Raw genomic sequence first — 14,533 nt, forward strand, 5'->3', positions numbered from 1 at the left:
ACTACATTAAGGGTAAATTTACTAAAGCTTCTAAAAGTGGGGATGTTACCCATATCAATCAATCAATCAATCAATCAGATTCTGTCTATCATTTTCTGATGCAATAAAGAAATGGTAGACAGAATCTTATTGGTTGCTATGTGCCACATCCACATTGTTCACTTGTAAAAGCTTTAGCAAATTGTTTGTGATCCAGTGGCGGCTCCAGGGGAGGGGCTGCAGGTCAGTTCAAAGTTCAAAAAGGGCAGCCTCACCAACTGCCACCAGTTGTCTTTTCAAACTGACTCAATGGTGGTTGGCGTGGCTCCCCTATTTGAATTTGTAACTGAGCTGCAGCCCCTCCCCAAGAGTTGCCCCAGGTGTGGACATTCTTCTTTATTAAACGGAGGGCATAACACAAGATTAAAACAGGTTGTGTCCCATACAAGATAACTGGCCATGTTGTTGGGTACGTGCTAACCCAAAGCCATTCTTCTATTAGACTATTCTATTGGGTCTTTTGCATTCCACCTGAACATTTACCACTCAGGGGAACTGAGCCCTCACCCTGCATCGGAGGTTCTCTGAGAAAGAGGAAGTGCGATTAGGACACCTGTCACAGGATGTGTCTATCGGCCTCCTCCCTCCCAGTTATTGTGCTGGTTTGTAGCCAGATACTGCTGCAGAAAGCAGATTATATGGAGAAGTAGATAACTTTATTCACTGTTTAATTAGCTCATTTAGAAAGGTAGAACAGGCTGTCTTCACTGCAGTGAGCCCCAAAATACAGCGCTAAGCACAGCAAGACACTTATTATGCATACGGGGTTGGGGGGGTGGTTAAAGTTATTGGGTGGGATGCATCAGGGATTGCTTAGTGGCCTGGAGTGTATTAAATCTGTATGCCTGGAGCTTTAAGCAGAGGACGTTCTCCTGATCCAGAGCTGTCCTCTATGGTGTGAGGAGGTTTGTGACCAGGGAGTCCTTCTGTGTGAGCAGTGGCGGAACTTGTGAGTGGATTCGTCACTGCAGAGACAAACACATAGGCTTCTATTATTCATATGTAGATGGCATTGCCTATCAGGACTAAGGGCCTGATTCACACCTGTTCGCTAGGCAGCGTATATTCACTGTCTGGCAAGCAGGTAAATGCTGCCCCATGGAAAAGAATCCCAGCACTAGGGTGTGAGTGGATGTGTACGGACGATGCATACATCAAATTATATCTCCAGCTTTCGCTCTGACAGTAAGTCTATACTTATTTATCAGATGCCGCTAGCCCCTGAATTGGGGGCGGACGCTGATGTCATGTGATGTCAGCCACCAGCCCCAAGCAGGATCGACACGCCCACAATCGCAGTCATATGCCCAAATTCTCATTACGGGCATATTGGCGAGAGGATGGAGAAATGTCCACATAGAAGTAAAACAGAACAATAACAGATAAGGACTGTAACAGTCTATGGACGGAATGTCCCAACCACTTGAGGTACATCCCTCCATTTACTGCATTGTTACTAATCACATATGTACTAACATCTCCTCCAAATGTTGTCCTTAAAGTTCCCCAGCTGTACTAGAGTACACAGCAGAACAAAGTGACTGCTCACTATTCATAAACAGTGGAGACACTAGGGTGGGGTGGCCGGGTGTCACTCAGTGAAGCTACTTTCCCTCTTACTTGTGCTTCCTACAAGGGGCGTGGTTTCGTGTCTATGAAGCCACGCCTCCTGGTGTATTATGTTTTCTTTGCTGGGAACTTGTGCAGCACTTCGGGAGCAGTCGGGAAGCTGGCAACCTCTCCCCGGCCTCAGTGTTGCCAGTTAGGATGGTGTCGCCCACAAACCCTAGTGACGCCATAAACCATCAGTTAGGAGTATGCATCTCAAAATGTGAACGACAATGCAAATGTTCAGAAATATAAACTGTATTTGTGTGCGTTTTCTTTTTTTTTGCGGAGGTTGAACCCATTTTGCTACTAGCCCCTCACAGTACACATAACCTTAACTCTTTGAGTGCCAACATCTCCGTGAGAGATGCTCAAAATATCAGCTAGAAATACCAGCATCGCTCACATTTGTTATATAAATTCAAATAAAAATGTTGTGTAAAAAAAAGATGATATTTCCTATATAAGGTAACATTACAGGTCATTATGATGAATAACAATGTTTGCTTGGCAATTTTCACACCTCTTTTGACAAACTCAAAGGGTGAAATAAGAGATGTTTCCATAAAAAATAAACTTAAGGGATGTACACACGGAGAGATTGCCTTGATATTCAATCATATTGGGATCAAATCGCATGGCAAGGCAAACCCATTCGATTTGGACTATACAGTACAGCGGTGGTTTACTAACTGTGTGCCAGGGCACCTTGGGGTTGGTGGTCCAGAAACAATTCATATTATTTATGATCAATTAAATAGACAAAGCCAGTGTTTGAGGCTGCCTGCCAATCATAAAATATCATAAAAAGTGTGGACAAATTCTGCCCCTCATCATAGAACTAAACTCAGGGATGACATATAGGCACAAAGACACAATGTACTAGGCTAGGATTACCATAAATAAATATCTGATACACTAGGGTTCCTTTATTCAAAATAGTTTTGGCGCAAGACTGCCATCCGTAGGTTACTGGCGGATGACGATCTAGCGGATGGGGACATGACATGGGTGCGCGAGTGTCTGACATGCTCGTGCGTCCATTACCTAGAATGGGGCGCGCGAGCATCTCGGTGTGCATGCGCCCCATTCTGGTGCAGGGTGGCAGATGGCGGACAAAGCAATGGGAGCGGCTTTGATTGGTAGCGGCTCCATTTGTATATAGTTTTGCCTGCACAGTTATTTTTCTATTTGAGTTCCATGCCGCGGGCTATGCATCAGGATCGAAATCGAATGCATTTGATTTCCGTTCGAGTTTGATTCGATTTTGCTTATATAAGCAAAATCAATAGAAAAATAGACAAAATGGAACCGTGTGTACGGGGCACTAGGAGAACACGAAGTTGGCAGATCTCTACCTCTTGACTGACATTTACGATGCTGAGATGTGGCAGTATTCTCTAAGCGTGTTGTATTTTTTCCTTAGAGTTTGAAAGGACGCACTACCCAGACGTCTTTGCCAGGGAGAGGTTAGCCGCAAAGATTGATTTACCTGAAGCACGAATACAGGTAAGCACAATAGTAATGATTGCTGGTAAAACAATGAGACTTTCCATTACATGGGGGGGTAGTGCTGTGCTCATTCCAGGTGAAACCCCAATCACTGTGTAGTTAATCGTGAAATGACAGAGTCACTTCTGCTGCAGGTCTGGTTCTCTAATCGGCGAGCAAAATGGAGACGGGAAGAGAAGCTTCGGAACCAGAGGCGCCAAGCGGGCAACGCTTCCAGTCACCTTTCAATCAACAGTTCATTCTCCAGCAGTGTCTACCAGTCCATACCGCAGCCCAGCAGCTCAGGTGAGAGTGGAGGAGAAAGGGATCAATATTCAGGTTGTGCCTGAGATAACCAGCCGGTCCAACCTCCGAGCCAGGTCCGGTGCACACGGGACCGTACATCGGACACGATGGGACATCACACACATCCGATTTGGGGCGATTTCTCAGCCTGATCCATCGGGAATGGGTGAAATCAACCCAAATCGCTGTAGTGTATGGGACCTTTACATCTTCTCTCATGGCCATACATGCTGTAATATCCCAGCCCGTACTGAGAACCTGGACGACATCGCGGTGTGGGTGACACTAATAGGACTTTGATGTATGTTGGTATATGATGGTACAACACTGATATTAGCTGAATATTTACTCATCCACACTAAAGATGGTTGACACCTGAAATAGGCGGAAGTGCTTAATGACAACATGGATGGAAGGTCCACACAAGCATTAGGTTGACAGTGTCTAGGTCAACAGTCAAAAGTTCGACTTTTTTTTCCAGCCCACATGTGCCGAAAGGCAGTATTTCAAAACACATAAATCCCCCCCATAGAGGTGAGGAGCAGGCTTAGCCTTTTAATACATAGGATACCACAATCAGCATACAAAAGAAACATAAACACTGTGCTGATGGCCACTATTTTTATATTTAAGACACATCTAAACACAATAAATCAGTGACAGTTGGGGGCTTTGATGTACGGAGCCTGTAAACATTACTGAATGTGACCATTTTTGTTTTAGGGTCAATGCTGAGTCGGAATGAGGCAGCTATAGCCAACGGCTATGGGTCCCTACCTCCTTTGCCGAGCTTCACCATGCCAAATAATCTCCCCATCCAGGTGAGTACAGCCTATCCCGATCCTCATCTTTCCCTAGTCTACGATACCCCTGATACCCCAATAGCGATACTGTATAGTGTTCAGATTAGGATCTACCTTGGAATTAATCAGAGTCTGCTTCCACTGATATCCTGTTATTTATCTCCACAGCCGGTAAGCAGCCAGACCTCTTCCTATTCCTGTATGATCCCAAGTCCCTCAGTCCGCAGTTATGACGCCTACACACCGCCTCAGCTTCAGTCTCATATGAATAACCAAAACCTCGGCTCTGGCGCCAGTGGTTCCACAGGTCAGTCTGGCTTCTGGATCACAAAAGACACCAACGATTGGACCTACTACTCCTACAATCCACATCACTGCACCTGATGGTAGCTGTAGTCAAAAAGTAATTGAGGTGTTAGTAATCCCCCACAACCAGGGTTATGCTGTAGATATAACAATCATCTTCTTTCATAACTTTCCCCCATTGTGAGCGGAAAAAAAAGGTGGGGGTGGGTGTGGTGGTGGTGGTGGTAGTGGGTACTAATTACCCGGGCTTGCTGTTTTAGAGAAATTACTGTGGCACCAGCAATGCACACCGTCCATCTTCTATTTATAAGGTCCATTCATTACATAGAGGAAACTAAAGTAGAACACTGTAGTTAATGTTTCTCCTAAAACATTGGTGTACTTTGCCCTTATCCATTGGATCTCATAGTCTGCGGCAGATTGGTATGTAAATTTTCCATTACTCAGCTCTCCCATACCACTTTCACAATGCCAGGTCGCACTTGGGATTTGGACACATATCCGTCCTAGGAGTGAGTCAGCATTTGCGATGATTAAGGGGAGGAGCTGCAGCTCATTACCATAGGCGGGGAGGAGGCAGTGCTTGGAGCTGCCTCCTCCCTAAAATGTGAACGGGGCCCGGGTCGCTCCACACAGGTTATCCGCGTACACTGCTCAGCTGGTTTTTTTCAAACGCCCTTTTCACACAGCTCAGAGACCGGGGTTGACCCGGCAACAACCCAGGTCAGACCCGGGTTATTTGTGCAATGTGAAAGGGGTACCAGAGAAATGTTAGTGCGATACTTTCCCGCTAATGGCAGCAGTTGAAGTTTACAGTGCCAGGTTCTTCCCCTGCATTTTGTAGTGCATATGTGACCTTACGTCAGGAATGGGAAACCTTTGCCCCCCAGCTATTATTGAAGTACACGTCCCAGCATGCCTTGCAACAGTTTTAGCTTGGCCAAGTAGCAAAACTGTAGCAGGGGCATGCTGGGATGTGTAGTTCAACAACAGCTGGAGGGCTAAAGGTTCCCCATCCCTGCCTTAGGTCATGCATGGTCACCAGTGGAAGCGGGAGGTCTGCGGTGGGTGGGATATTCTAAATAGGAAGAGGGATCTAAATGGATCCTTCTAAACAAAATAGGAGTTATCTCAATAGGAAAGAGCGTGCTAACACCATCTGTAGTTGAAGATAGCTTGGAAACCACATCAGGTTCCGGATTATTTTTGTGCGTTCATTGTTAGGAGTATGTTCTGTACTTTGTTACAATACAACAATTGAATTGAGAAGTGGCACTTGGCCGCCTCCCTCACCTTTGGGTCTGGCAGCTGTCATAACCCCTGTACCAATTACGTCCCTGCATTATTCTGCATGTAAATTACAATTTGGTATATAATAGTTGGGAGTCCCCCCCCCCTGTCATCCGTGAATAGACGCTGAGTGCATGCGCACAGCATCTATTCCTGCAGCCAGAGGGGCTGGGGGCATGGCTAGCAGCTCACACAGTGCCGAAAACAGGGAGTGGCCTCACGGGAGTGTCATGATTATAGGCCATACCCACTTGCTGCTAGGCCACGCCCCAAAAATTTCAGGCAGTGTCCCTCTTTCTACCTCTCTAATGTTGGGAGGTATGCAGATGTAATATTGTGGATTTAGGGCCTGATTCTGGTAAAAACACATTCTCTCTCTAATGAACAAAATCATGTGCAGGGGGGCAGATGTAACGTGCAGTGAGAGTTACATTTGGGTGTTATTTTGTTTCTGTACAGGGTAAATACTGGCCACTTTTACACTGCAATATAGATATCAGTTTAAAATACAAACCCCACCAAAAACTAACTCTCTCTGCACATTTTACATCTGCCCCACCTGCGGTGCACATGGTTTTGTCCATTAGAGAATTTGCTTTTGCGAGTGAACCAGAATCAGACCCTTAGAGTGTGTCACAAACACGTGATCACAAAATGCTTCTACTTTGTGCAGGACTGATCTCTCCGGGCGTTTCCGTTCCTGTCCAAGTCCCAGGAGGAGACCCCGACCTGGCCCAATACTGGCCTAGACTACAGTGAAGAACACAGGACCCAGGTGGATGGGAATGGATTGAGAGGAAAACCACCCTGTGCTGAAAGTATTAGCTCACTGCTATTAACCGATTGGTCTTGGCAGCCAAAACACATCTATCAGATAAGCAAGTTATTAGGCCACAATTCCTAACATCCTTTTCCTGATATAAGGACATCATATAAAGAGAGAATATAAGCATATCAAGAACAGAACCTCTGACCCCATCCGATGAAGAAGAGCATATCTTATTGCAAGACATGCAAAGTTATCTGGAACGCCACAGTTTCTGGGTTTCGAATTCAAAATCTGGGAATATTACTTTAAGTCTGTAGCTATTAACATTCTGTATGCAGATAGGAGGGGGTCATATCACATAACAAGGTTTTTCTAGGTTTCAATTTTAATACCTAAAAAAAAAAGAGGGAATAATATATGTAATGCTTCAGAAACTTCCACAACTAGTCTATTACCACCACTACCCTGCTTAAGACGTAGTTCTTTACCGGCATGTTTGCAGTGTCGAACAGTACATTTGGCTTCCAAGACAATATTTGATCCCTTCATTTTTCTATGACCGAGAACTCCGCATGGCTGTCTGATAATATCCGGCTCTGTACTTGTAGCACCTCCCTCTGAAAACTCTTTGGCAGCCATTGTCCAGACTGGTAATTTAGGAATTAATGGTTAAAATACTTCACTGGAAGATCTGACATCATTAAACCGCAACGGCATCTTCTACTAGTAATTTATTGCATCTGAATTGTCTAAGACGCTGCAATTAGTGTATTATTTTATGTTTCACATCATCATCATCATCATCAACTGTTCTTATCCGGGGTCTTCTTATCCAGTGTAGGTATTTTTTTCAGCTGTGTTCTGAAAAGTTTTATGTTTGATGGAAGTATTTATTTACCATTATTTATATAAGTGCATACAATTTTACAATGCACTGTACACAGACTCATTCAGACATAGTTGCCGGTGTCTGGGGCACAAGATGGATGGTCTACAGGCCCAATGATGTCCTACTGGTTTGGATCCACACTGTTCAGCACGTTTGATTATGTGGTCACCTCCCTTAAATGTTGAAAAATCTGCTCTCGAACTTTAAATTTTAGTTCTTGTATTTGGTAATAAATACTTTTGAAAAAGTAAACAAATGGGTCAACAGTAAAGATTCTGATCAGATTCCAAATATTAGTCATCGGCACTCAACGATCAATGTGCTGTCACCAATTCCGTCACTCAAAGCAGAGTAAAGACAATCCACCTTTGGTCTACTAGGAACTACTGTACTGTAGAACACTGTAAAGTCTACAATCAATGTGCAAACACCTTCAGCCAACTTCTAAGAGAATGAAACAGTTGGAAACATTGTCTAGCAAACTGCAGATACTCTCAAATGATGGATGAACACAAGGATTTTCTAAGGACACTCGCAAGCATCTGCTGCACTTTATAGATATTTGCAGAGTAAAATTATCTCCTGGACCTTCTGTATATCACATACATGTAGATATTTGTATAAACACACACATGCATGCTGTAAAACAGATATTTTTAACGGATCCTGTGTGAAACTATAACTGGGCAAAATTGACCCAGAATTCACTGACAATGAACTGAAAATATTGACCTTATAATACAAGATAATCTCCAGCTTGGTAAAAGATAGTGATGTGGCGGAGGTTTAAATAAGTGGAATGATTATGGAAGTGTATTGCATAGAGGAACTAAAGGGGGTCATTCAGGTTGGCTTGCAAAAGCAAACTTCTTCTTTAATGGGCAAAACCATGTGCACTGCTGGTGGGGCAGATGTAACCTGTTTAAAAGAGAGTCACGTTTGGGTGGGGTGTGTTCAAACTGAAATCTATATTGCAGTGTAAGAATAAAGCAGCCAGTATTTACCCTGCACAGAAACAAAATAATGTAACTCTCTTTGTGCATGTTACATCTGCCCCACCTGCAGTGCATATGGTTTTGTCCACTAAAGAAGGAGTTTGCATTTGCAAACCAACCTGAATCACCCCCAAAACTAGTAACATGACAGTACAAGGATGCGCAGACACAGAATACAAAGTAAAAAATGGTGCGGTTGGGATTTAAAAACTGTAAAGTGTTAAGATTGAGATGTTTAAGTTTATTAAATGATGACCAATCCCAAATGCAAATTATATTACAGATAATTCTACTAATATATTTCACAAGATATATGTTAATGTTACTTGTGTACTTTGTCCCTATGATACAATACTTTGTGCTTGGATCTGTACTCATCATCATCAGACAGACAGACCAATTATCTGACAGTGTAAGCATAGTCTTTTGTCAAGGGGTGTGCAACCAGCTACTTGAACAACATTGTCAACCCTCGGACATGCAGTATGACACCTCCCTTCCTTGCCAGGTAATACATTAACCCTCTCTAGGCATGTACTACACTATCTACCAACATCCCCCAACCCTCAACGTCACCTGGACATACAGTACTGAGCTGGCCGAGGCTATGGTCACTGCCATTGTCAGCTCCAAGAGAAGAGACAGTTATGAACTGGTTTACACTGCTCTTTCAGATACTGCAGTTTCACATCGGCCATCTTGGATTGAAAGAGAGGCTACCTTTTTGTTAACATCCGGTGTGGGGGAGGATTGCTGCTCTTGGTAGGTTTTAAGGTTGCCTAAGATGTGTTTGAGCATACCCCTATGAGTGTATGGCAATTTCAAATAATTGTTCAGTCTGTCTGATGTTGAGATTACAATGGATGAGTCCACTGTGTGCCGTTAACTTGCACACTTTAATTAAGTAAAAAATTGTTACCTATTGAAAAATGCTACTAGCTTAGTAACTTATCCTTATATTATTTGTATTTTACCTTCATCATTATACATTATATTGAAAAATAGTAGATTCGTTAATCAAATATCATTCATTGACAGACAATTACAAGCATTTGAGAAGTGTCCCCGAGCAGTCCTTATCTTGTACGATAATGTTTCAGTCTGTGAGACAGAAACGTCCATGACACTTTTGGGCATGCCCCAATCCAACACACTGCCCAAAACCACACCTCTTTTTGGAAACTGGGATTGTGGCCAGGCTTGATAACAGCATAGAAACCAATTAATGTACAGAAAAAAATATTTATTACAATTAAAAACAAACAAAAAAAAACAATTTATTTTACATAATGAATCCATTTGCATTCACAGATTATTCAGCGCAACATATAGTGAGTGTGTATTACTCATGTTCCACTGGTGTCATGCAATCTGCTGATATGAATGTACATATAGCAGGATTTTATTGTGTCATTAAATATTGTGTTGAGTAAAGTATTTGGGATAGTACTTGGGAAGATTAAACCCTTGTAACAGCTGACTCCTTACTAGAGCTGCTAAAACAGTTTCCCCTTTATACTCTTGCTGCTTTGTTTTGTATTATATGTTTGCCTGCTGCCCCACATGTTCCCTGTGCTGTGTTTCAGTCTGGTTGGCACGTTTCTGCCTTAGTGTATAGCATGACCTGCCCTCTCTGTACTGCGCTGTAATCCTATTAAACACTGCTTCTCTTGATCTATCTTCTGATGTTTATTTCCTGTAGTTTAACCACACATTAAAGGGTGTGTAGCATATATGATCCATTATGCACTCATGAACATAGGCAACAGCAATCAATGGGGTGTGTAGTGTATGATGTCGAGGTGGAATAAACAGGTGTGATATGTGATACCGGCACTTAGGATGCCACCGGTCATAAGACTGACAGCAGCATCCTACTAGTGTTTGTAACCCGACAGCTACAACTACTAACCCTCTCCCGCTACCCACCATATCTCCCTACCTGATGCCTAACCATAACTGCCCCTCTTCAGTGCCTAAATTAACCATGCCCTCCAGAGCCTAAATCTAACACTAACTCCCTCTTTCTAGTGATTATAACGTCCTCCTAGAAAAATAATACTTACCCTCTCCCTCCACCCCACAGTCTAATCCTAAACCCCCCACAAGGTCTAATCCAAACCTGTCCCGTCATACTTATAATCAGGGTGTCAGCAATTAGGATTCCAGCATCGGCATTGAGACCTATGTCAGGATTCTATCGCTTGTCTTCTAACCCGTGTCGGCATTCCAGCACCAGAATTTCAACTGCCGGCATCCTAAGTACCGGGATGCTGACTGGATCCTGGGGCAAACAGATCAGGACATCATAAGTTGGTTCTTTCTTTGGTCTTTCTAACTCCCTCTTTCTAGTGATTATAACGTCCTCCTAGAAAAATAATACTTACCCTCTCCCTCCACCCCACAGTCTAATCCTAAACCCCCCACAAGGTCTAATCCAAACCTGTCCCGTCATACTTATAATCAGGGTGTCAGCAATTAGGATTCCAGCATCGGCATTGAGACCTATGTCAGGATTCTATCGCTTGTCTTCTAACCCGTGTCGGCGTTCCAGCACCAGAATTTCAACTGCCGGCATCCTAAGTACCGGGATGCTGACTGGATCCTGGGGCAAACAGATCAGGACATCATAAGTTGGTTCTTTCTTTGGTCACTATGACTTAAACAGACTGGGAATCTACAGGCTGTTATCCGGCAGCTGATTTGAAGAGGTATCAATCAAGGGGAGAAGTTGCTCACAAATCAGTTTCTAGCCATCATATTCAAATGACCACGTAACTTTGGCTGCATAAATTAATGTACTAACACAATTTTTTTATTATTTTTTTTGTGGCTATTAGTCTCCCCCAAAAAATTTTAATGCCAAACTTCACAGGATTTTTTTTTTTTTTTTTTATAACAGTTTTATAACCCTTACAAATTTTTTTTTTTGGTACTTGTGAGTTATCCGGGCTGCCGATTTTGTCCTTAACTTAAGGACACCCGACCGACGCGATGCCCGCGATTTAGCCGAAATCGGGGGCATCGCGTCGGTCGTGGCCGTTATAAGGAGCCGCGACGCGATGCCCGCGATTTCCCATAGACAGCAATGTTAAAAGACACGATGGACACGATTTCCGACACGATTTCCCATAGACAGTAATGTTAAAAGACGCGATGGACCCGATTTCCCATAGACAACAATGTTAAAATAAAATGACAATGTGAAATTGGCCAATATGGGCATTTCACATTGTATATGTTTTAAAAAAAAATGTTTCATGGCCCCCCACCACCGTTAACGCCACCCCGCTATTGACGCCAACCCGAAGCGTGGCGAGCGCAGCGAGCCCGCGAGGGGCGGCGGTACGCGTCCTCCGACCTTTTCATACCCCTACTATCCACTAGGGCGTGGAGTGAGAATAGAATAGTGTGGCGAGCCCGAAGCGTGGCGAGCGCAGCGAGCCCCGCGAGGGGACGCGGACACCTGTGAAGCCCGCAAGGGCATGCGGATACCTGTGAAGGTATCCGCGTCCCCTCGCGGGGCTCGCTGCGCTCGCCACGCTTCGGGCTCGGTGGCTCGCTGCGCTCGCCCACACTATTCTATTCTCACTCCACGCCCTAGTGGATAGTAGGGGTATTAAAAGGTCGGAGGACGCGTACCGCCGCCCCTCACGGGCTCGCTGCGCTCGCCACGCTTCGGGTTGGCGTCAATAGCGGGGTGGCGTTAACGGTGGTGGGGGGCCATGAAACATTTTTTTTAAAAACATATCCAATGTGAAATGCCCATATTGGCCAATTTTCCATTGTCATTTTATTTTAACATTGTTGTCTATGGGAAATCGGGTCCATCGCGTCTTTTAACATTACTGTCTATGGGAAATCCTGTCGGAAATCGTGTCCATCGTGTCTTTTAACATTACTGTCTATGGGAAATCGCGGGCATCGCGTCTCCTTATAACGGCCACGACCGACGCGATGCCCACGATTTCGGGCGCGATGAAAAAATCGGCAGCCCGGATAACTCACAAGTACCTTTTTTTTTTTTTTACAAATATTGGTTAATAGTTATGATGTTTAATGTTTGTAATTTTGTATTTGTAAAAAAACAAAAAATAAAATAAAAGGGGAATAGAAAAACAAAGTGATTTGGAGGTAACTTGAGGCCACTTTTAATTAAAAAAACAAAACAATTAATTATTTACAAAAAAAAAAAAAAAAACAATTATTTTTGGTTTAAATACTGTAATTACATTTGGGGTGAATAACCTAATTTAAAAAAAAGTTTATTTGGTGTAATATGAGCCCATTTTTTTCCAAGCCAATAACGACATGTAATTATTGGATTAATTAAGCTAATTAAAAACTTCCAATTGAATAATCAGTCACTAGGAAAGGGGTTGGGGTGTCCAATGGATTATGAAGCAAATACTGGCATTTTTACATTAAAACATGTATTTTTTCACAAATTTGCACCTGCTCTAAAGCTGTGAGAAATATGCTGAATTAATATCTACTGAAATTGCTGCAGTTTAATTTTTCTCTGCCTATTGAATGGGAAATCTTTGTAGCTGCGTGGGGAAATATGTGCCGCAGGGGTAAAAAAATTCCCCCGCAATTGAATATGCCCTATGACTTTAATACGCTGTGCCAACTGTTTATTAGAAACAAAAGAAAAACAAAATCTAATTTTCACAAAGGACCATAGCGGAAACTATGGCTGGAGCTGCGAATACCTGCACAGATGCGACTACCAAGCTAATTTATTTCTTAAATCAGAGGTTCCCAAATACGGTCCTCAAGACAATCCAACGGTCCAGGTTTTAAGTACTGTATATCCATGGCTCAACACAAATGATGAAATCAAATTGACTGATGTACGATTAAGTCACCTTTGGCCAAGCATTTATATACTTAAAACATAGACCGTTGGGGTGCATTGAGGACCGCGTTTGGGAACCTCTGTCTTAAATCAATGCTTGGTTAACCCATTAACTACCATTCCGAAGCTGTATATGTTTGTTAGCCTTAAACAAGAATCTAAATGCTATTTTACTACCAAATTAATTGACTTTTGGAAGCTAGCTGGCACGCTCCTGGCAGAAGAAGCTCTGTGTAGTGCCCACCCCCCTTTCAGAATCCTGGGGTAAAGAGCACATACAGTATGTATTTACATTCTTCTCTGCTCTTTCAAGCTCCCGTTTCCTTCCAGGGCCTTGCTCAAAGGTCATGTTCTCTTTATAAAAATAACCTCTCTATTTCTCTCCTTTCCCTTCACCCATCCTGTGCTCTGCCTCTGACACCGTAGCGGAGGGAGCTGGCGCAGCGGAATGGGTGTTAGGCGACAGGAGCAGAATCCTGGCCCTAGGGCGTGCAGTGGGGGGAGGTAGGAGCGAGGCACAGAGAGGAAGGATGTCAGAGACAATAACCATCACCTCGACATCCCAGGCTCACCATCCCAGGCTGCCCTCATGTTGGTTTTAAAGACACAAACTCCAGTGTCCTTGCTGGAGAAATAGGTTTCTTGCTTTATTATGGAGAAAGTGTATCTCTGAAAATATTTTAATACCCCCCCCACACACACACACACACACACCCCTCCTACAATTGTTGGCATTTTTTAATTAAACAAATGAAAAATATTACCCACTACTTAAAGGCCCAATAAAACGAAGGCTTCCGCAATGTACATTCACTTTGAGCTGTGACAGTTGTTACTTTCACTTTGAGCTGTTACAGTTTTTAGCCCAAAATCTCTCCAACCCACCCCCAGTCCCTATCTGCTCTTACCTCCAATCTCTGTCTTCACCGCTACCCTCTCTCCATATCCAGCAAGTTTGAAACTGATCAGTGTCCCTGCAAAAATTGCTTTCACTTTTTTCTGACATCTTTTTGCACACAAAGGAGTACTTTGGTCCATTGAGTGGCCTCTAGTGGTCGCTGGTGGTAGTAGCAGCAGAGAACAAATGAGAACTGTCTGGGACGGGGATGAGGGGACAACAAACCACAATTATCACCACACTTGTAATCTGGGAGATAAATACTGTACATACACACA

General features: G+C 43.4%; 1 protein-coding gene across 1 annotated transcript in view; it reads left to right on the forward strand.

Moving 5' to 3' along the window:
- Positions 1-10,164, forward strand: part of LOC146042436 (paired box protein Pax-6-like) — a 36,960-nt gene extending 26,796 nt beyond the window's left edge. The window contains exons 3-7 of the mRNA XM_083162426.1: positions 3,074-3,156; positions 3,294-3,444; positions 4,168-4,265; positions 4,416-4,554; positions 6,517-10,164. Of these exons, the coding sequence (XP_083018552.1) occupies positions 3,074-3,156; positions 3,294-3,444; positions 4,168-4,265; positions 4,416-4,554; positions 6,517-6,602 (557 nt within the window). The 3' untranslated portion in view covers positions 6,603-10,164. The remainder of the gene's footprint in view (positions 1-3,073; positions 3,157-3,293; positions 3,445-4,167; positions 4,266-4,415; positions 4,555-6,516) is intronic.
- The last annotated feature ends 4,369 nt before the right edge of the window (positions 10,165-14,533 follow it).

The sequence above is a fragment of the Crinia signifera genome, chromosome 19 (assembly GCF_055691185.1).
Source record: "Crinia signifera chromosome 19, ASM5569118v1, whole genome shotgun sequence".
Taxonomy (NCBI): Eukaryota; Metazoa; Chordata; class Amphibia; order Anura; family Myobatrachidae; genus Crinia; species Crinia signifera.